General features: G+C 43.0%; 1 protein-coding gene and 1 pseudogene across 2 annotated transcripts in view; one reads left to right on the forward strand and one right to left on the reverse strand.

The window, feature by feature from the left end:
* The window catches only part of LOC115131750 (oxysterol-binding protein-related protein 10-like), a 103,600-nt gene extending 88,588 nt beyond the window's left edge, over positions 1-15,012 (forward strand). For both annotated transcript variants that reach the window (XM_029663705.2, XM_029663706.2), the window contains exons 11-13: positions 1,201-1,383; positions 4,098-4,251; positions 4,583-15,012. In XM_029663705.2, coding sequence (XP_029519565.2) covers positions 1,201-1,383; positions 4,098-4,251; positions 4,583-4,675 — 430 coding nt within the window. In that variant the 3' untranslated portion in view covers positions 4,676-15,012. The remainder of the gene's footprint in view (positions 1-1,200; positions 1,384-4,097; positions 4,252-4,582) is intronic.
* Positions 14,826-26,694, reverse strand: part of LOC115131752 (dolichyl-diphosphooligosaccharide--protein glycosyltransferase subunit STT3B-like) — an 84,532-nt pseudogene continuing 72,663 nt past the window's right edge.

Below are 26,694 nucleotides of genomic sequence, written 5' to 3' on the forward strand. Positions count from 1 at the left end.
AGTTGAGTCAGTGTCAGTGTGTTGGCAGCAGCCACTCAATGTTAGTGGTGGCTGTTTAACAGTCTGATGGCCTTGAGATAGAAGCTGTTTTTCAGTCTCTCGGTCCAAGCTTTGATGCACCTGTACTGACCTCGCCTTCTGGATGATAGCGGGGTGAACAGGCAGTGGCTCGGGTGGTTGTTGTCCTTGATGATCTTTATGGCCTTCCTGTAACATCGGGTGGTGTAGGTGTCCTGGAGGGCAGGTAGTTTGCCCCCGGTGATGCGTTGTGCAGACCTCTCTACCCTCTGGAGAGCCTTATGGTTGTGGGCGGAGCAGTTGCCGTACCAGGCGGTGATACAGCCCGCCAGGATGCTCTCGATTGTGCATCTGTAGAAGTTTGTGAGTGCTTTTGGTGACAAGCCAATTTCTTCAGCCTCCTGAGGTTGAAGAGGCGCTGCTGCGCCTTCTTCACGATACTGTCTGTGTGAGTGGACCAATTCAGTTTGTCTGTGATGTGTATGCCGAGGAACTTAAAACTTACTACCCTCTCCACTACTGTCCCATCGATGTGGATAGGGGGGTGTTCCCTGCTGTTTCCTGAAGTCCACAATCATCTCCTTAGTTTTTTTCCAATCACCTGTTGGTGCTTTTAGGGTTAAACCGTTAATAAATGACAACACTTTTTGTACATAGGCCCCCTATTTTAGGGTACTAAAAGTATTTAGACAAATTCACCCTATATGTGTGTTAAAGTAGTCAAAGGTGAAGTTATTTGGTCCAATATTTCTAACATGCAAATGACCACATCAAGCTTCTGACTATAAACTTGTTGGATGCATTTGCAGTTTGTTTTGGGTTGCGTTTCAGATTATTTTGAGCAGACGAGAAATGAATGGTGTATAATGCATTGTCTAATTTTGGAGCCACTCTTATTGTAAATAAGAATATAATATGTTTCTCGACACTTCTACATGAATGTGGATGCTACCATGATTACGGATAATCATGGGTGAATTGTGAATCATGATGAGTGAGAAAGTTACGTACATTTCAAACATTCTATTCTTATTTAAATAAATTAACAAACATGGCACTGTCCGAATACTGCTGGACCTCAATATTACTATGGCAGCACAATATATCATAAGAGTAATGTTGAGCAACGATGGGCTGCCACAAAATGAATCTTCTGAACATTTGCTGCTATGTTCCTCTCAGGGTGACTGCAGAGATCAAACACAATCCGACCAACACTATTGTGTGCAAGGCCCAGGGGGAGTGGAACGGAACCCTGGAGTTCACCTATAGTAGTGGGGAGACCAAAGTGATTGACACAACCAAACTGCCAATCATCAAGAAGAAGCTCCGGCCTGTGGAAAAGCAGGGACGGAATGAGTCCAGGTAAGATGCTCCTGGGTCCAAAATGCTGTATTTACGGTCCCTTCTTAGTGGACCAGGGTCGTGTTCATTAGGCACCAAACAGAAGTAAACAGGACTGAAACGAGGAGGGACTATCCGGACTTGTCCAATAAGAAATATACATTTTGTGTTTTCCGTTTCAGAAAGTTTTAAAATGTTTTTGCTATGGTGTATACTGAACAGTAGCCGTTATAGTAGCCATCGTGTTACCTATGTGTGTTTTTTGCTGGCTGTGGATATTCAAGATCATTTATTGACTAATTACTGGAATAATGAATTGATCGAATGTTTAGTACTTCATTTGGAGCACCGTTAAAGGGTTTTTACATAGATGTCCCTTTTAATTAACTCTGTCAGTAGTTACCCTTAACTGTTTACCAATCCTATATCAACAACAGTCTTAAAACGTCAGTTACTATATTCTCGTTCTGAAAGTCGTCTTTATTCACTAGACTAAAGCTGGAAAATGAGGTAGTTAACAGGGTTATAGGCTAACGGAATACAACACAGTTATCAAGGTGAGAATCTCCACAGGTCAGTATACATGAACTTCCGCACTTGAACTCAGAAAATACTACAGTACATACATTCACCAGACTTTTGAGGGCGAGATGGTCTTATCAACTGAGAGGGAAATAATGAGAACCTCACAACTGTGAAATTATAGGTTCATCCACCAGGGGTCGCCAGTGGGCTTGGCTAGGCTGTCAGTCTTACAATAATCAGTTACTGCCACCACTTTTACACAGACACAGCGTTAATGTAATGAGGTATTTACTTGAATGTGATTGTCATCTGGTTCAATTGAGTTTCTGTTGTGATAGAGCGGTACACAGGGAAAAACGGTCGGTCAGGGGTCCTGGTGTTTGGCGCTTTCAGTCGAAGAAGGCCCTCTTCGGAGCTCAAGCATAGGCTCCCTGTCTCTCTCAGTCCAGCTCTCAGTTTGTTCAGTCCAAACGGATAGTGTTTTAAGGCACTCGGGTGCAATATCATTTTGATTCAGTTCCCCTTTTGAGTGCATTGAAGACTGTAGTTCGTAATGAGTGAACCATTTTTCGGTTTCAGCAGAGTTCCTGTTAGGGGATTGTTCTGTCTGAGTTGGATAAGGCTTCCTTGATCTGCGTGTGGTTTCCAAGAAGATGGGATCATATTTTCCAATGATGTGTCCTCGCCCTTCGGCACCTGATCTGATTTCTGTTTAGTAAGACCTCTAATTTAAAGGGGTTCTTTGAGAAGGCGGGCTCTAACGGACAGACAATGTCATTGGGACCGCCCAGTTGATCCGGGGAACAAAACACATTTACTGAACACTCATAAGTGTTCACAGAATGTTTAAAGGAGTTTTGATAAAGAAAAACAATCGCTAAGATGAAATACGTAGTCTGTGGAGTCCAAATTTGACCATGATTAAAGTCCAGACATTTTATGTTATAAAATCCACATTATACCTTTTAATAACATGAGGAAAAGTATCACAATGTACACTGAACAAAAATATAAAAGTAACATGTAAAGTGTTGGTCCCATGTTTAATGAGCTGGAATAAAAGATCCCAGATATGTTCCATACGCACAAAAAGCTCATTTCTCTCAAATGTTGTTCTCAAATTTGTTTACGTCCCTGTTAGTGAACATTTCTCCTTTGCCAAGATAATCCATCCTCCTGACAGGTGTGGCATATCAAGAAGCTGATTAAACAGCATGATCATTACACAGGTGCACTACTCTAAAATCTGCAGTGCCACAGATCTCAAGTTCTGAGGGAGCATGCAATTGGACTGCAGACTGCAGGAATGTCCACCAGAGCTGTTGCCTGAGAATTGAATGTTAATTTCTCTACCATTTGACGGTACTTCCAACCGGCTTCACAAACGCAGACGTTGGGTGAGCGGTTTGCTGATTGTCAACGCAGTGAACAGAGTGGCCCATGGTGGCTGTGGAATTATGGTATGGGCATAAACTATGGACAACGAACATAATTGCATTTTATTGATTGCAATTTGAATGCACAGAGATACCATGGCAAGTTCTTGAGGCCCATTGTCGTGCCAATAATCTGCCACCATCACCTCATGTTTCAGCATGATAATGCATGGCCCCATGTAAGCAAGGATCTTTTTGTACACAATTCCTGGAAGCTGAAAATGTCCCAGTTCTTCCATGGCCTGCATATTCACCAGACATCTCACACATTGAGCATGTTTGGGATCCACACCCCTTCCTTTGAAGGCATCTGTAACCAACAGATGCATATCTATCTGTATTCCCAGTCATGTGAAATCCATCGATTAGGGCCTAACGAATTTATTTCAATTAACTGATTTCCTTATATGAACTGTAACTCAGTAAAATCTTTGAAATAGTTGCATGTTGTGTTTATATTTTTGTTCAGTATATATATATTCCAGGTTATATCAACATGTCAAGAGTCCAACAGTTTTAATACAGTGAAGAAATGGGTTTAGTTGTCCTTTGGTTCTGATGACCTTAAAAAGCCATAAAAAGGGTCTGCTGACAACTAGCAGCCGTTTCAGAGTTGTAACAGGATGATGGGGAAGAGCAGTTTGTTCTGTGATTGGTTGAAAGGGGGCACTGTCAATTACAGAATCTGTAGGTCTTGGAATGGAATGTCATGCTCTGTCCACTCTTGGGCTCGTGATACCCAATTATATACATTTTGTTTATGTGTCTGTGTAGGCGGTTATGGCAGCATGTCACCAAGTCACTGAAGGAGGGGAACATGGACGAGGCCACGGAACACAAGCATCGTCTAGAGGAGAGCCAGAGAAGGGAGGAGAGGCAGAGAGCTGCAGATAACTCGCCCTGGACACCCACATATTTCAGCAAAAAGGTACCGTTCCAGGAGGAGGTTGAGCCGGGGTTAAATATAAAACTATATGTTCAGTCGCATCCCTTACCTTGGTTGATCATACCTTTTTATCTGACTTTTTACCCTGCTTGTCTCTCTGGACCCATGAAGTGCTGGAGCTCGGCTCTTTGACCTAACCTGAAAGATAACGCCTGAGCGGAGGTCCCACATCCAAAACCGGATACATCTGGTTGTTGGTACCTCCACTAAGGGTGCTTTGTCCCAAGGTGCAGGAGCCCGGCTCCAGGTGAATCCGGCTCAATTTAACCACGGATGCTCATCTGGTTTTTGTGTCTTTGTTCTTGCCTTTTAGGGAGAAGGCTGGATCTACCACAATACTCTGTGGAAATCTCACTGGCACAAGAACCAGACTGCTCTAACAGAGTGCCTCTATCCCCCTAAATGAGGGACTAGGCCAGGGGAAGGATAATGATGGAACAGCGTATTGAGGGAGTGATGCCACTCTCTATTGGGACCTGAGATACTGACTCTTAATGACATGGACAAAGGACACACTCATGTGGATCAAGGTGCCAAAGTGGTTTCCACTTGAACTACGAGGGTGGGGGCGGGACAAATATAGATTTTTATAGTGTTCGAAGGTAGAGCGTTTCGATTTTTCACTTTGCCCAAGGCAATATTTTTTGCAAATGCACAGTATGATATGATTTGCCACCGGTATTTTGTACCAGTTGTGTTGACACATACATGGTCCATTTTGGTCCAATCGCCTTTATTTGTCATGCAGCATCAGAATGCAATGGTAGAAGAATGCAGATGGCATCAGATCAGGAGTCCATTGCAGTGTTGGTGGAATACAACACGTGATCATGGCAGAGATGCGTTTGTGTTACATGAGTTCCCGTCCTGTTTTTAACAAATGCTTGATGACTAGAAGTAGCTGATTTCCTACCACTTTTCCATTCCACCCATCCTTATCCCATCCCAACCTTTGGAAGGAGTTTCGACCATTCCTGAACGGAGCTGTCTGCCTCAGCTCTTCCATGCAAACAGATATCCCATCGCTCTCTTCCCCACTTATTGCGGTCGTAATATCACACCGTCGCCGTTTTTTTCTTTAGGTTCCAACGGCGTGTCGTACTGTCCTTCTCCCGATGGGGTCTTTCCTCCTTCCAGGGACGTGTCCTTAGGTTGGCATTGATGTCACATAATTAAGCTGGGGCTGTACCCAGCACACAAACTCCTCATGCTAATATCTCAGTGGGCTGCCTCTGCATTGAATATGGATGAGGTGCACAGGAAGACACAACCACATTCTCACAGAGGGGCACCGTCTCTCCAGATGTCCTTCTGAATTATATTGTTGACAGGATATGAGGTACAGTGGTGGTGGTGGTGGAGGGGATGTTTTGGGTCATGCATAGCTATTATACGTTTACATTTTCACAAAATGTACTAACTGACGTACAGTATATACTGTGTATATATTTAGTTAAATACTATTATACAGTGCATTCGGAAAGTATTCAGACCCCTTGACTTTCTCCACAATTTGCAAAAATACCTGTTTTTGCTTTGTCGTTACGGGGTGTTGGGTGTAGATTGATGGATTTTTGTATTTATTATGTTGATCCATTTTAAAATAAGGCTGTAATGGAACAAACGTTAGAGCCTTATTCTAAAATTGATTCAATAAAACAATTTCCTCATCGATCTACACACAACACCCCATAACGACAAAGCAAAAATTGTTTTAAAAAAAAATGTTTGCAATTGTATTAAAACATTTTTTTAAACATACCTTATTTACATAAGTATTCTGACCCTTTGTAATGAGACTGGAAATGTAATGTGGAAAAAGGGGTCGGAATATTTCCAAATGCGCTGTATCTGATTGCCTTTATTATATTTATTATTCAGCCAAACAACTAATGGAACCTCTTTGTTTTTAGTTTGCTCCATATTTTAGTCTTAGAATAGTGATCTAGATTATAGTGATAGTGATCTATATTCTCTGGTTGTGAAGTAATTTCAACCATCCATGACTATAGACTGTGTGTCTTGCAGCATTACATTGTAGTACTATCATGGTATCTCTATTAACGTCAGGATCTCCTTGCAGTCCAAATGAGAAAATCAGCAGGGATGAAAAGTAGCAGTCCAGTTTCTTGCAGCTACTGAGTAATTTGGAGAAGGGCCCGATTCCAACATTAAGAAATTGCGCATTTCTCACGCACGCCTTTCCTACGCACTTCTCAATAGTTGGTATTCCGACTTACCTTATGAAAGTGCATACCGGGCTTTGCAGGTGTGGTTCCCTTGCACGCACTGAATAAATTAAACTGCTGAAATTACCATCCCACTTCCTGGCCAACAGATGTTCTTGTGGAGTTTTCATTCAATAGGGTTTTCAATACATTAGCCATCCCTTTAAATACGGTGTGCCTTTTAGTTTGAATTTTGTCGAAAGACTCAATAGAATATATTGAGAGAACAGAATGTTAGGGATCATTGAAATAAAACCATCTAAATATATGAATATTTGTCTGTTTCAGCACCAATTGGTCGATTTAAGAATACTCTTGTAGATTATTTAGGGTTCGGAAAGTGTTTAAAAAATCATAAAAAACAGGTTTGGAGAGCCTTTACGCACGAAAGAAAGAACTGTGGTTTGAGTCATTCAGAAAATTGCCACATTCAGTTCTTTAACACAAGGTAATGTTGGAAGATTAGTGTACATAGAATTGTAAGAGAGAGAAGTGTACAATAGTAGGCTATATCCTGGTCAGTTCCGGCAATACTGTGATGACACAGCCAAGTATTGTGCCATTCGTTGGGTTCCAACTGTTACGATCGTTCCATAACGATTGAATTAGCCTACATGTCTTTTTTTACTGTTACTAATGATCCACATCAACAACCACATGGCCGTGACTAACAGTCAAACGTTTACTTACGGGCCCTTTCCAACAATGCAGAGAGAAAATGATAAGAGTCCAAGGAATAAATAACACAAGGAATGAATCGAATCCAATTGTATTGGTCACATACACATGGTTAGCAGACGTTAATGCGAGTGTAGCAAAATGCTTGTGCTTCTAGTTCCGACAGTGCAGTAATATCTAACAAATTCACAATGACTGATTTATACACACAAATGTAAAGGATAAGAATATGTACATATAAATATATGGTGAGCGATGGCCGTGCGGCATAGGCAAGATGGTGTAGAATACAGTATATACATATGAGATGAGTAATGTAGGATATGTAGACATTATTAAAGTGGCGTTATTTAAAGTGACTAGTGATACCTTTATTAAATGTATTAAATTGGCCAGAGATTTGAGTCTGTATATTGGCAGCAGCCACTCAATGTTAGTGATGGCTGTTTAACAGTCTGATGGCCTTGAGATAGAAGCTGTTTTTCAGTCTCGCTCCCAGCTTTGATGCACCTGTACTGACCTCACCTTCTGGATGATAGTGGGGTGAACAGACAGACAGTGGCTCGGGTGTTTGTTGTCCTTGATGATCTTTATGGCCTTCCTGTGACATCAGGTGGTGTAGGTGTCCTGGGGGCAGGTAGTTTGCCCCCGGTGATGCATTGTGCAGACCTCTCTACCCTCTGGAGAGCCTTATGGTTGTGGGCGGAGCAGTTGCCATACCAGGCAGTGATACAGCTCTCGATTGTACATCTGTAAAAGTTTGTGAGTGTTGTAGGTGACGAGGTTGAAGAGGCGCTGTTGTGCCTTCACCACGCTGTCTGTGTGGGTGGACCATTTCAGTTTGTCTGTGATGTGTACGCCGAGGAACTTAAACGTTCCACCTTCTCCACTACTATCCTGTCGATGTGGATAGGGGGGTGCTCCCTCTGCTATTGCCTGAAGTCCACATTCATCTTCCTATGTTTTGTTGACGTTGAGTGAGAGGTTATTTTCCTGACACCACATTCTGAGGGCCCTCACCTCCTCCCCGTTGGCCATCTCGTCGTTGTTGGTAGTCAAGCCTACCAATATAGTGTCTGCAAACTTGACAATTGAGTTGGAGGCATGCATGGCCACACAGCCACGGGGTAAACAGGGAGTACAGGAGAGGGCTGAGAACACACCCTTGTGGGGCCCCAGTGTTGAGGATCAGTGGGGTGGAGATGTTTCCTACCTTCACCACCTGGCGGCGGCCCGTCAGAAAGTCCAGGACCAGGTTGCACAGGACGGGTTACTAGTACTGAGTCCATGTGCAGGGGTAGATTTGTAAATATAGGTAGGAATAAAGTGACTAGGTAATGGGATAGATGATAAACTATTTAGCAGTCATATAGCTTGGGGCTATAAGCTATTCAGTGTCCTGTTGGTTCCAGACTTGCTGCATGTTGCCTAGTCCAGGATCCAGTTACAGAGAGAGAGTTTAATCCCATGGTCCTTAGTTTAGTGATGAGCTTGAAGGGCACAAGGGTGTTGAACGTCAATGAACAGCATTCTCACATAGGTGTTCCTTTTGTCCAGGTGGGAAATGGCAGTGTGGAGTGCGTCATCTGGGTGGGTGTCTGGGATGATGGTGTTGATGTGAGTCAGCCTTCGAAAGCATTTCATGGCTACAGATGCGAGTGCTTCGGGGCAATAGTCATTTAGACAGGTTACCTTGGCATTCCTGGGCACAGGGACTATGGTGGTCTGCTTGAAACATGGAGGTTTTACAGACTGGGTCAGGGAGGTTGTGCTTAGCACTCCACTCTCCAGTCCTCAACCATTACAAGCATACCCATAACATGATGCAGCCACCACTATGCATTGTATTGGTCTTGCTTCAAACATAACGCATTGCTACATTTTTACAGAATTAGTTTCGTGCCTTATCATTTTTATTATGTACAGGCTTCACCACAACTGAGGGATCTTATAGAGACGAGGTAGTCATTCAGAACTCATGTTTAACACTAACAGTGACATGCTTACCCCAGAATTTATTTAGGCTTTCCATAACAAAGGAGTTGAATACTTAATGACTTGAAAAACAACTCTACTTGACATTATTGGGGTATTGTGTATAAGCCAATGACAAAATCTCTAGAATACATTTTTAATGCAGGCTGTAATAAAACGTGGAAAAAGTCAAGGGATGCGAATACTTTTGGTCCCCTAAAATTGGGGGACCATGTGCAAAAAGTGCTGTCATCTGTAAAAGTTTCACCCAAAATGTATGAGAATACCCTCAAATTTAAGTTGACGGTCTGCACTTTAACCTCAGTCATTATATAATTCAAAAATCCAAAATGCTGGATTAGGAGCGCCAAAACAAACAAACTGTCAACGTCCCAATACTTTGAGATCACTCGCTATATCTAAAACAAGTGTCATTTATATTTACAATTCCCTTGTCCAAATGGATTACTCAGTTTATTAATATATCTTATCAAATTGTAAATTACAGTGCATGGAGAATGGTGTAATTTCTAATCAGGGAAAAAAATTAAGTAGATGCTTTTTCTACTTGGAACCGGTAGGTTCGATAGACCTTATTCTTGGTTTCCTCACGCTTAAAGGTGGTAGAATTAAGTTAAGATCAGAATACGGTTTGTCTGTAGACACACTACCGGTCAAAAGTTTTAGAACACCTACTCATTCAAGTTCTTTTATTTTATTTGGAATTTTCTACATTGTAGAATAATAGAAGACAAACTATGAAATAGCACATATGGAATCATGTAGTAACCAAAAAATGTGTTAAAAAAATCGAAATACATTATCTAAAATTCAACAAATAGCCACCCTTTGCCTTGATGACAACTTTGCACACTCTCAACCAGCTTCACCTGGAATGCTTTTCCAACCATCTTGAAGGAGTTCCCACAAATGCTGAACACTTGTTGGCTGCTTTTCCTTCACTCTGTGGTCCAACTCATCCCAAACCTTCTCAATTTGGTTGATGTCGGGGGATTGTGGAGGCCAGGTCATCTGATGTAGCACTCCATCTTGGTAAAATAGCCCTTACCCAGCCTGAAGGTGTGTTGGGTCATTGTCCTGTTGAAAAACAAATGATAGTCCCACTAAGTACAAACCAAATGGGATGGCGTGTTGCTGCAGAATGCTATGGTAGCCATGCTGGTTAATCGTGCCTAGATTTCTAAATAAGTCAGCGTCACCAGCAAAGCACCCCCACACCACCTCCTCCGAATGTGTATTTCCAACTGTATGGAGCATGGAGATCTGTTCACCCACGTGTCTCATAAAGACAAGGATGTTGGAACCAAAAATCTCCAATTTGGACTCCAGACCAAAGGACAAATTTCCACTGGTCTAATGTCCATTGCTCGTGTTTCTTGGCCCAAGCAAGTCTCATCTTATTGGTAACCTTTAGTAGTGGTTTCCTTTGTAGCAATTCAACCATGAAGGCCTGATTGACACAGTCTCCTCTGAACAGTTGATGTTGAGATGCATCTGTTACTTGAACTCTGAAGCATTTATTTGGGCTGTAATTTCTGAGGCTGGTAACTTTAATGAACTTATCCTCTGCAGCAGAGAACTCTGGTTCTTCCATTCCTGTGGCGGTCCTCATGAGAGACAGTTTCATCATAGCGCTTGATGGTTTTTGCGACTGCGCTTGAAGAAATGTTCAAAGTTCTTGACATTTTTTGTATTGACTGACCATGTAATGGACTGTCATTTCGCAATGCTTATTTGAGCTGTTCTTGCCACAAGACTGACTTCCAAACTGAAATGCATTCCAGGTGACTACCTCATGAAGCTGGTTGAGAGAATGCCTTGATGACAGCATGGCACACTCTTGGCGAAGGGTGGCTACTTGAAGAATCTAAAATATATTTTGATTTGTTTAACACATGTAATCAGTGTTATTTCATAGATTTGAAATCACTATTCTAGAAAATAGTAAAAATAAAGAAAAACCCTTTTGACTGATAGTGTACCTCCGCTTTTTCGATCTCCACCCCAAATGAATAGCAGGTGAATAGAAAGCTAGTCTAATACTTAAGTTCAAGGTCAGAATACAAAGTGCATAAAAAAAGGAATTACGTTCCATTTACAAGCGCTTAATTAACTTGGGTCGGAATCGGGCCTCAATTGTGTTCTTGAATTACTAGGGATCGTGACCAGAACTACTGGAAATAATCAGATGCATGATTTTGATTAGAGTCCCCAGCACACCGAACTCAAGACAAGCGCAGGTATTGATACAGTCAATATACATGATCACTGTCTGATGGAACTGGCGTTTCCAAAACAGGATAGTGACTGTGGCTTATTTGGAAGGATCTGCTCACAAATAGATATGTGTGTACATTAATAAACATTTCAATGTAATGTATCCAAGAGCTTGAACCAAACTTCACTTGGGTAAAAAAAAAAACCTATGCAACACCATTTTATGACAAAATTATGTGGATTTGGCTTTTTCAGCCAAACCCGTTGCTGACTGGTATAAAATTGAGCACACAGCCACGCAATCTCTATAGACAAGCATAGGCAGTAGTAGAATGGCCTGTACTCAGTGACTTAACGTGGTACCGTCGTAGGATGCCACCTTTCCAACAAGTCAGTTCAAATTTCTGCCCTGCTAGAGCTGCCCCTGTGAAGTGGAAACGTCTAGGAGCAACAACGGCTCAGCCGCAAAGTGGTAGGCCACACAAGCTCTGTCCTTGGTAGCAACACACACTAGAGTTCCACACTGCCTCTGGATGCAATGTCAGCACAAGAACTGTTCGTCGGGAGCTTCATGGTTTCCATGGCCTAGCAGTCGCACACAAGCCTAAGATCACCATGCGCAATGCCAAGCATCGGCTGGAGTGGTGTAAAGCTCGCCACCATTGGACTCTGGAGTGATGAATCACGTTTCTCTATCTGGCAGTGCGACAGACGAATCTGGGTTTGCTAGGAAAATACCCGCCGAAATGCATAGTGTCAACTGTAAAGTTTGGTGGGGGTGTTATTCTTGGTTCGAGCTAGTTCTTCCAGCGAAGGGAAATCTTAACGCTACAGAATACATTGACATTCTAAATGATTCTGTGCTTCCAACTTTCCTGTTTCATTCACCATGACAATGCCTCCGTGCACAAAGCGAGGTCCATACAGAAATGGTTTTGTCGTGATCAGTGTGGAAGAACTTGTAGCCTGCACAGAGCCCCGACCTCAATCCCATTGAACACCTTTAGGATGAATTGGAACGCTGACTGCGAGCCACACCTAATGTGCCTGACTAATGCTCGTGGCTTAAGTCCCCGCAGCAATACTACAACATCTAGTGAGGGAAAAAAAATCCTGGAGGCTCTTATAGCAGCAAAGGGAGGAGGGGAGTCCATATTAATGCCCATGATTTTGGATTGAGATGTTCAATGAGCACCTGTACACATACTTTTGGCCATGTAGTGTAGGTTGAATAGGGTAGGGATTGTCTTGTTCTAAAAAATGTGCCCTGGCAATCACAATAAGCCTCTGTTGTCATAAAACGTTAAACGCTCCCAAGTAACGAGTCAGTAAATGAAAATACAGAACAGCTGTAATTTGAAAGCTAGTGCTGCCATCGTGTGGTACATTTACATTCTCTGAACCCTCAGTTTACAGCGCCCTCCACTAATATATACCCTCGGTAAATATGTCTGCTGTTTATCCGCTTGGTCTTTCATTCAAAATATTCACAAAATCTAACCTTTTAATTGAAGTAAAATGGTAGAGAAATATTTATTTTATTTCACAATTTTTCTACAACACATGTGCCACAATTATTGGCACCCATAGAAATCCTTGAGTAAAATCCAACTGAAGCATATTTGTATTTCACTTTAAGTTCACCTGAGTGATTAGGAACACGAGTGATAAGCCATGACTTTCTGTTTCAGTGGGGTATAAAATGTGACACAGGCCAAGTTCCCATAGCCATCCATCACTATGGGAATGACACGAGAATACAGTAAATGTGTGACAAAAGGCTACGATCAGACGCCACCTACATAACCACAAGCTGCTTGGGATGGTTGCCATAAAAAAAAACTTTGCTGTCAAACTCAAGTACCTGCGGAACGTTACTGGAACTTTCAATGGGACCGGGTTCTATGGTCAGATGAGACCATAGAGCTTAGGCAGAAAGATGGCCATGCAGAAAAGTACCTCATCCCCACTGTGAAGTATGTTGGTGGATTGGATGTTGTGGGGCTGTTTTACTTCCAAAGACCCTGGACAACATGTTAGGATACATGATGATGATGAATGACTGCCTGTTATAGGAAGCTTAAACTGGGCCTTGGTGGGAGCTTCCAGCAGGACAATGATTCAAAGCACACCTCAAAATCAACACAAAAATGGTTCACTGACCACAGAATCAAGGTTTTTCCATGGTCGTCCCAGTCCGCTGACCTAAACGCCGTAGAAAACCTGTGGGATGAGCTGAAGAGGAGTCCACAAGCGTGTACCTTGGAATCTGAAGGACCTGGAGAGATTCTGCATGGAGGGATGGTCTCATATCTTGCCATGTGTTCACCAACCTCATTACACATTATAGAAGACTCAGAGCGGTGAGGTTGCACAAATTATTAAATGAAAAATTGTGGCACGCATGAGAAATTTGTTTTATGATAATTAAAATGTAAAAAATCCTTTCAATTGGTTGACTTTAATTAAAAGGTTATATTTTTTGGGTTGAATGAAAGACCAAGAGGATAAACAAAGGTATTTGATCATATTTACCAAAGGGTGCCAATATTAGTGGAGGGCACTGTATACCCAGGCCTTTGACTGTTGTAGATGAGAGAATTCCATGTAAAAAAGGTGTTTTATGTGCTTTAGAATGCATTTCCATTGTATTGTGCTTTAGAATGCATTTCCATTGTATTGTGCTTTAAAAAGTGGCCTTGTAATTCCCGTCTCACTGAATACATGAGTTTCCTGGAATTGCCTGAAGCCTCTGATCAACTTTAGTAAAAGCATCCCCGACCTCAATCCCATTGAACACCTTTAGGATGAATTGGAACGCTGACTGCGAGCCACACCTAATATCAGTGCCTGACTAATGCTCGTGGCTTAAGTCCCCGCAGCAATGCTACAACATCTAGTGAGGGAAAAAAATCCTGGAGGCTGTTATAGCAGGTCGGGGCCCCCCCCAAAAAACTAAGATACTTCAGGCAAACACCTTACAATGATTGTGTTACTATCGGGATAGTGAATAATTTGAGGACCAATTCTTCTTACAAAGTTGAATCTTTTATTTACTCTACATTTAAACATGTTAACTTGGAAGGTGAGGGGGACCAGGGTTGTTAGATTTAAAAATAAAAATCAATGTAGTGGTGTGGCAGAGCGAGGAAGAGAAGGCGTTGAGAACCCAGAAGAGAAGGAACTAGTCCACCATCCCCAATAAAACCAGACATAATAAACAAGGTAACAAGAGAGCGAACAACCTGTACACTTTCTATATCACATTAAGGCTCAATCCAATCCCTTCGTCTCCTCACACACACATTGAAAATCTCTGATATAAGCAGTTTAACATAGGTTTCTCGAGTGTGTGTTTGAGCAAGGTCGATATGACGTATGGAGTGCCATTAAGTGAAAGCAGTGACAATGCGGTCTTTCTCAGAGAAGCTCAAGAGACACGAACAGCGCCATTTTTAATATCCAAAAAGGTGAAATGACATCACTTCTGTGTTTAAAGGAAACACAAAATAAGTATCAAACAAAAGAGGTAAACTGTTGAGTGATTGAAGATGTCAATTAAATAAAAACTCTGTATTCCTAGAAAGTTTATGTGTAGACCATCTGATGAGTCACACACCCACCCCCCCAACATACGATCCTTCAGTGTTCAACACAGGTTTTTAACAACAGGCCCAGTAGTGTTAGAGGGCACCACTGCTTTGTCCACTCACTGGCAGCCATCTTCAGCACTTCCCTGCATTACCCTACTCTTGGCTACATAAACTCAACAGCATAAACATGTGTATGTGGACAGGCAGAAATGACTGAGAAGACAGATGGACATACTAACGTGGTGACGAAGAGACCAGCAACGAGGCAATAGGCTCGCAGGGTGGAGGCCTCTCTATTAAATCACAACTTTTTTTTAATATAGAATTGCTTACATTTTTAAACCTAGCAGCAAAATATACAATCTAAGCAATTTCAGGGGGGTTCTTAAATTCACATTCATTTTAAACAAAATCTCAAGTCCCTCCTAACGAGAATTATTGCATTCACTGTTCTAGCTGCTGCCATAAAAAAACATCACAACAAAGTAAAGAGAAGAAATCTGCATATTTAAAAAAATCACCACAAGAATCCAATATATTACAACCCTATCAGACATTTTCTTTACATAACATATTTACATATTAGGCCTTTTATTTCCTAGGGCCAAAACAAAGTAATGATTAAAAGTAACCATCAGAAGTAAATCAGCTGGGCCTAGACAGTGGAATTCCTCCGTACGCGTGTCAGGAACATGTCCTCAATTCCAATGCTTCCTCACCCTCACAAAAGAAACATGTTTACATGTGCCAAGGAGCTAAATCAAGGGCTCTTTGGTGCAATTGCTCCCAGCCTCCTCAGTTTCCTTTCTTTGTTTTGTCCCCCTCTCTAGAATAACAGTTAAATGTACCACAAAATGTACGCTCACCCCGGTTTCAGCAGCTCAGTGCCTTGCCACACATTCAAGTACAAAGAAGAAGAAAAGAGCATGACAAAAGATCCTCTGGATAAAACGGACAAAGGTTCTGGGGCTAGCCAGACATGACACTTCACCCTCCCCACCACAGGGGGTGCTGCGCTCAGAGGACTAGCCCTCGAGGCTAAGTGCTCGCATTCCATACAACGGGCATTCTTTTTCATTGGTAGTTTTCTTAGCTAGTTAATTTTTTTGTATTTTTGTGTCGTGTCCGTCTTCATTGTTTCTTGTTTAGTTTCTTGCCTTTCTTCAGGACCAGCTTATTCCTGATGTGTCCTCGCTTCCTCTTAGCAGTCTGTGCAATAAAACAAACTTGATTTACAAATCAATTTTCAATTTGCAACTTGTTCCTACATATCTACTCATCTGAATTGGAACACACATTTAACAGTATGAAATAAAAGTGAGTCGGCTCACATTTTATGAACATTTCCTTTCGGTGGCTAAAATTTGAGAACAATATGTAAACTCACTCCGCCAGTATCAGATGTCTTACATTCATTAGCACAATGAAGAGACATGGAAGCCTTGTACCTTTTTGGAGGTGTACTTCTGCCTGGGCACGATGCTGCGGAGCTTGTGCTCCAGCGGCTCCCTGTTCTCCAGCTTCTTCACCTTGTAGATCCGCACCAGCCAGTGCTCCGAGGTGAACGCCTCCTCAAGGTGCTTGAACTTGATGTCCTTGTTGCCGATCTCGGCGTTGCGGGTGCGGTCGAACCCAGGCGGTGTCCGGAAGTCCAGCTGAGAGATAAGGACAGCAGTAGGTGGGGTTGAGGGTGTTGACGAGGTCAGCTACTGACTGCACAAAAGTGAGTATGGTGCTTGTGTAAAGGTTGATTCTACCTTCAAACAAGTGCTGTTTTTCATCTTACTTCATTATCAGGCTCTTTCCCTGCTCTTTTAAATCTGTACATCACCTATCCCTCCCTCCACCTGATATCTAATTCTGTCTTTCCAATCTTGTCCTAGTCACTTCCTCAAAACCAATCTCTTCCCTTGCCTTTATCCTGCTCTAAACCAGTCTCTCCATCTCCTCCATGGGTTAAGCCATGAGACAGAACTCTGCTTGCCTGGCTGTCTCTGGACACTACTGAAGCAGCCCACTGATCCTTCCTCCTCTTCACTGAGCTGCTGGCCAGGCAACACGCAGCTCCCTTTAAGTACCTGGCAGCTCTTCTCGCTCATATCTCGCCTGTACCTGCCAAAGCCTGTGCATCTGAGCGCTTTCCCTCCCACGCTTCTGTCAGCGCGTCCTTAAGCCCCTCTCTCGTCCGTTAGTGCTTACTGTAGCCTACTTTAGCTTCAAGTATTTCCCCACCGCTCACCTGCATCTCGCCGAAGCGGTAGTAGGACATCTTGTACATAAGGCAGTTGAGCAGGACAGGCGAGCCGGCCTTGTCCACGCGGAACTCTCCCTGAGGGGTGAAGTAGTCACTCTCCTGAAGGGCACAAGGAGGGAAGAAGGCAGTGAGCGTGAGACACTTGGGGATTCAGACCAAATCCCACATTTCTTCGAGGATACTTATTGATCTCATCAAATAGAGACTGCACTTAACAGGGGAATAAAAACTGAAACACTTTGCCAAATTGCCGTCTACGATATGACGCAGTCTTACCACCCTCAATAGTTCAGTTAATCTCTTTGACATTCAAACTCGCATGGGGAAATAAATACATTTACAAATCTGCATTGGATATCGGACACTTTATCCAACGACCAAGTGTCATTGTCTAAAATAAACATTGCTAGGAACAGCAATGTCCTTGGGTTTGTCCCAGACTGATAGATTGAAGTGTTTACCCAGGTTTCTCAGCATAACAAAAAGGATCATAAATAGGAGTGAATGAAGGGCCCTTCTGTATCGTGTTGCAGTCTCAACCAGGCACTCACCCGAATGTCCTTGGGATGCTCTCCCTCCGCTATCCTGACCATCCACAGGAACTTGTTGATGTCGTCACCCGAGTAACCAATCACGCCCCCGAAGATGATCAGCACGTAGTCCACGTCCAGACTCCTCATGATCTCGTACGCGGCACTCTCATTGGACGACATGGCTTTGCCCACCTACAGAAGAGAGAGGGAAGAACGGGAGTTTGTACAGAGGAGAAAGGGAGAGAGCAGAGGAAAGAAGAGATGCAGGTATATAGAGATGGTGGGAAAATGAGAGGGCGATATAAGACTAAAAAAGTAAGTACTTGCTTTTCAAAGTCGTTGCTGGCTCTGGGAAAATCAATCAAGTCATAAGAGCAAAAATAATCCCACACATTACTGCAGCTCCTACAAGTGAATGTATTGAGAAAGGTGAGAGCCAAGAAGCTGATCTACTTTGGAGCATGAGGTCTGCGTTGACTCGAAAACCCTCAAATCTTCAAACCTCCCCAATGCCCCCTTTTGATGTGTGACTCACCAGTGCTATATGACTGTTATTCCATGTGTTGTTGTCCACTAGGGTGGTTCGATTAGCCATGCCTGCTATCTGGTAGCCATAGTCCCACCAAGACATAACCCTCGCGTGCTCGTCTGTGTTCTGCCTCAGCCAATAGTAGGCCTCCCTGAAGTCATCCAGGATGTTCCTCGTCCTGTGGGGAGTGACAGAGTTGACGAGATACGGAAAGGACAGTAAACGGGAAGGACAGCCAGGCAAACATCGGTTTGGTAACTTATGTGATCTATGAGACAGGGATGACGCAAATTGTATCCACCAATGTTCCCTTTAATATTTTCAGCACTGAGCAAATTTCAGGTCTGCTGAGAGAACGTGAACATTGTGAAAAGTCTGTGCAACTTCCAGCGTGTGTTTACTGTGAACACTGAGGCTGTACCCGCTTTAAATTACAGTTTTAACAGTTGCCAAGTAGGCCACTCTGGCTATCTGATCATAACGTAGACCTACCAGAGTGGCCTACCATCAAAAACAAATCCCATAACATTTGAACATCTGTCATTCAGTCTACAGTAGCAGCCAATGTGTGGTGTCCAATGTAGGCCTACATTCCATGAGACTTTTGGGAAAAAACACCACTAGGGCTCGGCATTAAAACTTCTTATGGCTTGAATCCCGCTAACGGGATCGATATGACAACAGCCAGTTTAAGTACAGGGCGCCAAATTCAAAACAGAAATCTCATAATTAAAATTCCTCAAACATACAAGTATTTTAAAGATAAACTTGGTGTTAATCCCACCACAGTGTCTGATTTCAAAAAGGCTTTACGACAAAAGCACACCAAATGATTGACAGGTCTGCACATAGTCACAGAAAAACAGCCATTTTTTTCCAGCCAAAGAGAGGAGTCACAAAAGGCAGAAATGGAGAAAATGAATCACTAACCTTTGATGATCATCAGATGACACTCATAGGACAACATGTATGTTTTGTTCGATAAAGTTCATATTTATTTACAAAAATCTGAGTTTACATTGGCGCGTTCCAAAACATCCGGTGATTTTGCAGAGAGCCACATCAATTTACAGAAATACTCATAATAAACATTGATAAAAGATACAACTATTATGCATGGAATTATAGATACACTTCTCCTTATTGCAACTGCTGTGTCAGATTTCGAAAAAGCACAGCATGCAATAATCTGAGTACAGCGCTCAGATGACAAATCAAGACATACAGATATCCTCCATGTTGTGGAGTCAACAGAAGTCAGAAATAACATTATAAATTTTCACTTACCTTTGATGATCTTCATCAGAATGCACTCCCAGGAATCCCAGTTCCACAATAAATGTTTGTTTTGTTCGATAAAGTCCATCATTTATGTCCAAATACCTCCTTTTTGTTCGAGCGTTTAGCCCAGTAATCCAAATTCATGACGCGTAGAGTACGGGCTGAGTCATGCCAATAGAATCCTAATCCTATGCATATTGCCTACAACAACAAAAATAACTTGTATAGTTCGTTTTGTTTCAGTAAGTTGCTTTGAAAGTGGCTAATATTGTGTTGATCATAATTTCCACAGTAAAAGGGAAACGTTGATAGTGTTAACTAACAGGGAAAACTCCAGGATGTGGAGTGAAGTTCAATCTCTCTGTGGGCTGATATTTCTGCACTCTGCGCAGAGGTCCTGGGGAGCTGTGTGGCAGTCTCGGGGATACTTTGCACCCACGCGCAGCTTCGAGGGAACATTGGTACCCAAATAAATATATGTATAAGGACTTAAGAGTTAGAGAGTTAGACTTTCTCCTACTTACGTGTCACTTCAATGTCTAAATCTCTAATTGGAAAATAAACAGCACACAAAGTCTTGCAAGCGCACACGTCATCTTCACATTGAAAGCATCGTACATTACACTTGGTCAATTATTGAAGACCACTGTTAAGAGTTATGGGACAAGATGCAATAAAACAATGCAGAGTTACACAACAACACTCCGAGCTCATCAACATCACAGCTTTTACCTGATGAAATACGACTGTGCATTTCTGTGGGTATATGCGAGTGAGAAAGTGTGTGCGTGTGAATGTACGCTGCTGTCAGAAATATGTGGAGCTACGCTTGTACACGTGGAGTGTAATGTGTGCCTTAGTCTACATAACTGCATGGTAGTTTGAACATGTGGCTCAAAACAAAATCGGTAGAGCAACGGCGCTCGCAACGCCAAAGGTTGCGGGTTCGATTCCCATTGGGGCTCAGTGTCTGGCATGTAATTATTACATTGTTTGTCCTTACCCATCGTTGTTGTAGGAGGCCAGCACCACACTAGGACTGGAGTAGGCGTTGCTGGTGACCCATGTGCAGTGGACGGCGAACATCATGAGCAGCATCAACATCAGCATGGTCACGATACTCTTGATGTTGGGGCCCAGGCCCTCCTCTGCCTTCTCCTGCTCAGACACGTGCTTACGCACCTTTCCTGCCTGCAGAGGGAGACAAACGCACACCACATCAACACACTGGCCCACTAAAAACAGACTTATCAGAGTTGCAATACAAACAGAGTGAAATTGGACATGATTTTGTACCTCCTTACAGGAATATGTATATTGGCTAAGCACAGGTAACTGCCAAAATAAAGGAGACACCAACATAATGTGTGTTAATAGGGCGTTGGGCCACCAGGAGCCAGAACAGCTTCAAATAGATTCTACAAGTGTCTGGAACTTTAGTGGAGGGATGAGACACCAGTCTCCCAAGAGAAATCCATAATTTGTTGTTTTTTTGTTGGTGGTGGAAAACACTCAGGCGCCGCTCCAGAATCTCCCATAAGTGTTCAATTGGTTTGAGATCTGGAGACAGACAGCCACGGCATATGGTTTACATCAAACTAGTCGTGCATGTTTTCCCTCCTTTGAGAAAACTGAATTAAAAAAGGGGAGGGGGGAGATTTAGAAACACTTCTGCGCAATCACTTTGTTCCCACATTTTCTTGATGTGACTTGATTGACATTTGACTGAATTGTTTAGAGCCAGTAACACAAGCATTACACTGCATTCTTATAACATCAGCTAAACTGTGTATACGACCAATAACCAGATTTGATTTAACGAATTTACTGACTTTTACCCAATTCCTCATTTATAACCATTGCGTACATTTCACACTACATATCTGCGTGCTCCGTTTATGAAAAGAATACGTCAAATATGGAGGTTTATAAACTTGACATACATACGCATGTTTCCGTTACACTATAGATCAGATCGGCTGTAAAACGTGAACGAGCACTAAAACTCAGCCCGGAAATGACCCTCCATTCGCTTAATGTGAAAATAGTTCTGGACCCGTCAGCAGAACTTTTGAATTGAACGATGTTATGCATCGTTTTTTCTTGGTCGCAAATGGGTCTTCCAAATGGACAATGACCCCAAGAATACTTCCAAAGTTGTGACAAAATGGCTTAAGGACAACAAAGTCAATGTATTGCTGTGGCCATCACAAAGCCCTGACCTCAATCCTATAGAAAATTTGTGGGCAGAACTGAAAAAGCACATGTGAGCAAGGAGGCCTACTGTGATGTGATGAAATAAATAAAAGATTCTCTCTACTATTATTCTGACATTTCACATTCTCGGGAGAGGCGAAGGTCGAGAACCGTGCATCCCCCGAAACACAACCCAATCAAGCCGCACTGCTTCTTTACATAATGCCCACTTAACCCGGAATCCACTCCGCACCAACGTGTCGGAGGAAACGCTGTAACCTGGCGACGGTCTCAGCATGTACTGCGCCCGGCCAGCCACAGGAGTCGCTAGTGCGCGATGGGACAAGGACATCCCTGCCGGCCAAACCCTCCCCTAACGCTGAGCCAAATTGTGCTCCGCCCCATGGGTCTCCTGGTCGCGGCCGGCTGCGACAGAGCCTGGACCCGAACCCAGAACCTCCAACACTGTGCCACTCGGGAGGTTTACCTGTAGATTCCTATGCCTAATTATTTTAGATTCAAAAAGGTGTCTCACCAAAGGCAAATGGCTGCTTCTTATGTTTTTATGAATAAGTGTCATCACAACCCTCCATTTGCTCTGCCCACTTGCAATACCCTAAAACTTCAATGAAATTGCAGAGTCTCAAATAGCTTCCTGTCCCCTTTAATAGCTGGGCTACAGCATAAAGTGCAACAAATAAACATATGTTTCAAATAAACGCTGGGTGTAAATGAGTTGTTTACGATGTTAACATGAATTACTTACGAGGTTAAATGTTTGATTTGTTACAATAAATCATTCAGTAATGACTCAAAACAATTATGGAAATCAGTTTTTATCACCAGTCGAAACTGCTAACTAAATGGGAATCACAAAAACAGTCAACTTCAGGAGTACAGGCCACTGAGGTACAATAAGAATTAGAAACTGCGTCTAAGATGTCCAACCGTTGTTCGCGGTAACCTACTCACGTTCGCAGACACTGATTCATGTACGACTATATCCGGTTAATATGGACCAATATCGCATGCGCATGGGGAGCCATCACATCATCCAAAAAGATGGCAGACATAGGATGAATATAAAATGTTAATATCTTCATCTGTGATTGATAAAAAATAATATCAGCCTCATCAACAATTTGAATAATTCAATGGATATTTTGTGCACCCTGGCCCCTTGATACAGGCCCAGAAATCGCCCTCTAGTGGCAAAAGTAAGAACTTCTGAAAATGCAGTCCGAGGAATATATATATATTTTGTAGAGGCATACTATGGCAAATGTGTGTAAACACAGTGCAGGAAATTGATTAAAATACTGAAAGTGAATGCTGGAATTAAACAATTAACTATGCACATCAGCAAAAACAATGTGCATTAAGGAAATAGAAGCCTGGATTGAATAGAAGCCCGTCTCTAATAAGTGCCTATTATGTTCAGTGATTTAAGCAAATAAATGCCTGGGCTATTAATTGGAAGTTTTAGGGTACTTCAGTCACTAGAAGATGTGCGTACGCATGGTCTAAAGTTGGCATGGAGGAAAGGACATTTTCACTGCAAGTTCAGTTTTGATAAAATTTCTGCAAGCACATAATATGCATAGCTGGCACTGGATATAATTTATTTGACACATCTTCAATTTCTTATCGGCATAGCACGCACCTCCGTGAGGAAAGAGTGCCCGCAACCCCCCCAAAAAAGTCCACCCCCCCTGTTTTTTTTTTTACAGTATTGAAAAGCATAATCGTTGGTATTTCAAAATATACAGTTTACACCATACCGGGGTATCGCCCAAGCCTATTAATGAATACGGGCCCTGGACTGTGACTCCTCCTGACCTTGTCATAGAGGTTCCCTGAGCTCCTTTTGTCATCCTCGTCACTGCTGTCCTCTACGGGAGGGTTCTCCCTCTTCATGTCATCCCCCAGGTAATGCTCGAACACACTGGAGAAGGCGATGGCCGACAGCATGCACACCACCGGCGTCAAGGTCAGCATCAGGCGCACCATCACCCCGGCAAAGTAGACCGCGCTGATGGCATAGAGAGCCACTGGGGGGACGCAGAGAGGCAAGAAAGATGAATTCAAATTAAAACAGCGTTTAACCCATGTCAAAAGTACACGGTGCACAACTCAGGTCTTCGGGGGTGTTTTTTAAATATATTTATCTGAGACTAACTGATTTAGAGCTTGGTTATCAGTTGTGCAGGCTCTCGGGACAATCAATAACAATTGATCAATTAAAGGAAAACTAAATTTGGCATTTGTTTCATTAGTCCATTGTTGACATAAACAAAAAATTGGGACTGTCAGCAATCATGATGCAAAACGCAGCATCATATGGGGACGATTTCTGTATTTTGAAATTTACATCATTTGAAAACTTGATTGCTGACAAGCAAAACATTTTGGGACTTGTCAACAATTGACTAATGAAACAAATACCAATGGATGGTTTTTGGGTGGAGTTTTCCTTCCAGTTCAAGGGAAAAACAGAAACCAGCTCAAGCGTAGCCCCTAATGCACTAGAGCAGTGGGATTCTGTTCACAATTCCCTCTTCCAGTACAACTCCTAGGAACAGGTGTGTACAGTATATCAACAACATGAGGACGCCCTTGCTTTAATGCATATTCCTCTCAAATCACCAGATTCCCCTCCCAAATATTCCGATATATTCAAATGATGTGTATGCATGTTGAGTATCTGTGTGTTTTAACGAGCCCCGGTTTACCGAAGACGCGCTCGTCGTTGACATTCTTGATGCAGAACCAGAGGCCTGCTGGGAAGGTGCAGACCAGGATGTGGAGGTCGAAGAAGAATGACACCCAGGTGGTGGGTTGGTGCTCCGACACCGACGCAATGATGGGGATATGGATCTTAGCGTAGCTGGGGGGGGCGGAGAATAGAGGAGACAAACATCTGGTAATTCAGGGAATATGAAGATTCAAAAAACCACCTCAAAAAAGGGAACGGAAACGGAGAGCTAGAGCGCTGCGGTCAGCAAATTTATCATTGCTTAATGCAGAAATCAGACACGCTGCAGTTCATGTACAGAATGTAGCCTAAGTGTGTTTGGGAAGAAAAAGACAATGCTAGCATTTCCTTTGAGACTATGGATGGCGTAAGCCCTTTCGCAGACACGCACACACGTTCAATTCAACAACTGTTTCGTCGATAGGAAAGGTTAGCCGTGCTTACCCGGTGTCCCACAGAGAGTAGAATCGCCCACTCCACGGAGCGATGTAACCTAAATGAACAAACAATCAATACACAGGACTGGGGAACTTGAACACACACATTGGTTATGACGCAGACTTTTTTAGCATATGGTTGAAACTGGTGGGTGTCTGACAGTATGAGACAGTTTGCATAGTGTACAACTATAATGACAAAGTGAATAGAGGCCCTTGGGTGTAGGGCCATTCAATTATGGTCCTCAAGTTCCCGAAACGCTTCAGGTTTTCACTATCATCCATTCTAACCAGGGACCGATTCCATCCTGGGACACTCAATAAGCGCAATTAACTACGAGGTAGAGAACCAATAATACATTTTAGCCCCTCAGGACCAGAATTAAAAATCGCCCTGTTTTAGTGGGTCAGGTATCTGTTCAGTAGTAGGGCATATACATATGTGGGTCGGGACTCGAGTGGAATGTTGACCAGCGGAAAGTTAGCAATATGTTTATTGGGCAAGGGACATGAGTAACAAAGGCACTCAACAGTACAAGCTAAATGTGAAACAGAGATAAAAACACTTCGCTATTATGGTATGAGGACTAGCTTGTGTAGTTGTACGTGTTAGTTGTTTATACCTGATCTACATGTACACAGGCATGTGCAACTATACAGGATGCGGGGACCTGTTTGTGATAGTCAGGTGTATGAGTAACAGACACACCTGTGGTACACCTGATCTACATGTACACTGTATACAAAAGTATGTGAGACACCCCTTCAAATTTGTGGATTCGGCTATTTCAGCCACACCCGTTGGAGTCAGCTGTATAAAAATCGAGCACACATCCATGCAATCTCCATAGACAAACATTGTCAGTAGAATGGCCTTACTGAAGCGCCCAGTGACTTTCAACATGGCACAGGCATAGGATGCCACCTTTCCAACAAGTCAGTTCGTCAAATTTATGCCCTGCTAGAGCTGCCTCCGGTCAACTGGAAGTGCTGTTATTGTGAAGGGGAAACGTCTAGGCGAAACCACGGCTCAGCCGCGAAGTGGTCGGCCACAAACTCACAGAACGGGACCGCAGAGTGCTGAAGCGCATAGAGTATAAAAATAGTCTGACCTCGGTTGCAACACTCAGAGTTCCAGACTGATACCGGAAGCAACTTCGGCACAAGAACTGCTCGTCTGGAGCTTCATGAAATGGGTTTCCACGGCAGAGCAGCCGCACACAAGCCTAAGGTCGCCATGCGCAATGCCATGGAGTAGTGTAAAGCTAGCTCGCTGCCATCTTGAGCAGTAGAAACGCTTTCTCTGGAGTGATGAATCACACTTCACCATCTGGCAGTCTGACGACTGAATCTGGGTTTGGCGGATGCCAGGAGAACACTACCTGCCCTAATGCATAGTGCCAACTGTAAAGTTTGGTGGATGAGGAGGAATAATGGTCTGGGACTGTTTTTCCATGGTTCGGGCTAAGCCCCTTCGATCCAGTGAAAGGAAATATTAACGCTACACCATACAATGACATTCTAGATGATTCTGTGCTTCCAACTTTGGTGCAGGTCCTTTCCTGTTTCAGCATGAAAATGCCCCCATGCACAAAGTGAGGTCCATACAGGAATGGTTTGTTGAGATCGGTGTGGAAAAACTTGACTGACCTGCACAGAGTCCTGACCTCAACCCCATCGAACACTGTCGGGATGAATTGGAACACCTGCAAGCCAAGTCTAATCAGCC

The sequence above is a fragment of the Oncorhynchus nerka genome, linkage group LG7 (genome assembly GCF_034236695.1).
Source record: "Oncorhynchus nerka isolate Pitt River linkage group LG7, Oner_Uvic_2.0, whole genome shotgun sequence".
In the NCBI taxonomy this organism is placed as follows: Eukaryota; Metazoa; Chordata; class Actinopteri; order Salmoniformes; family Salmonidae; genus Oncorhynchus; species Oncorhynchus nerka.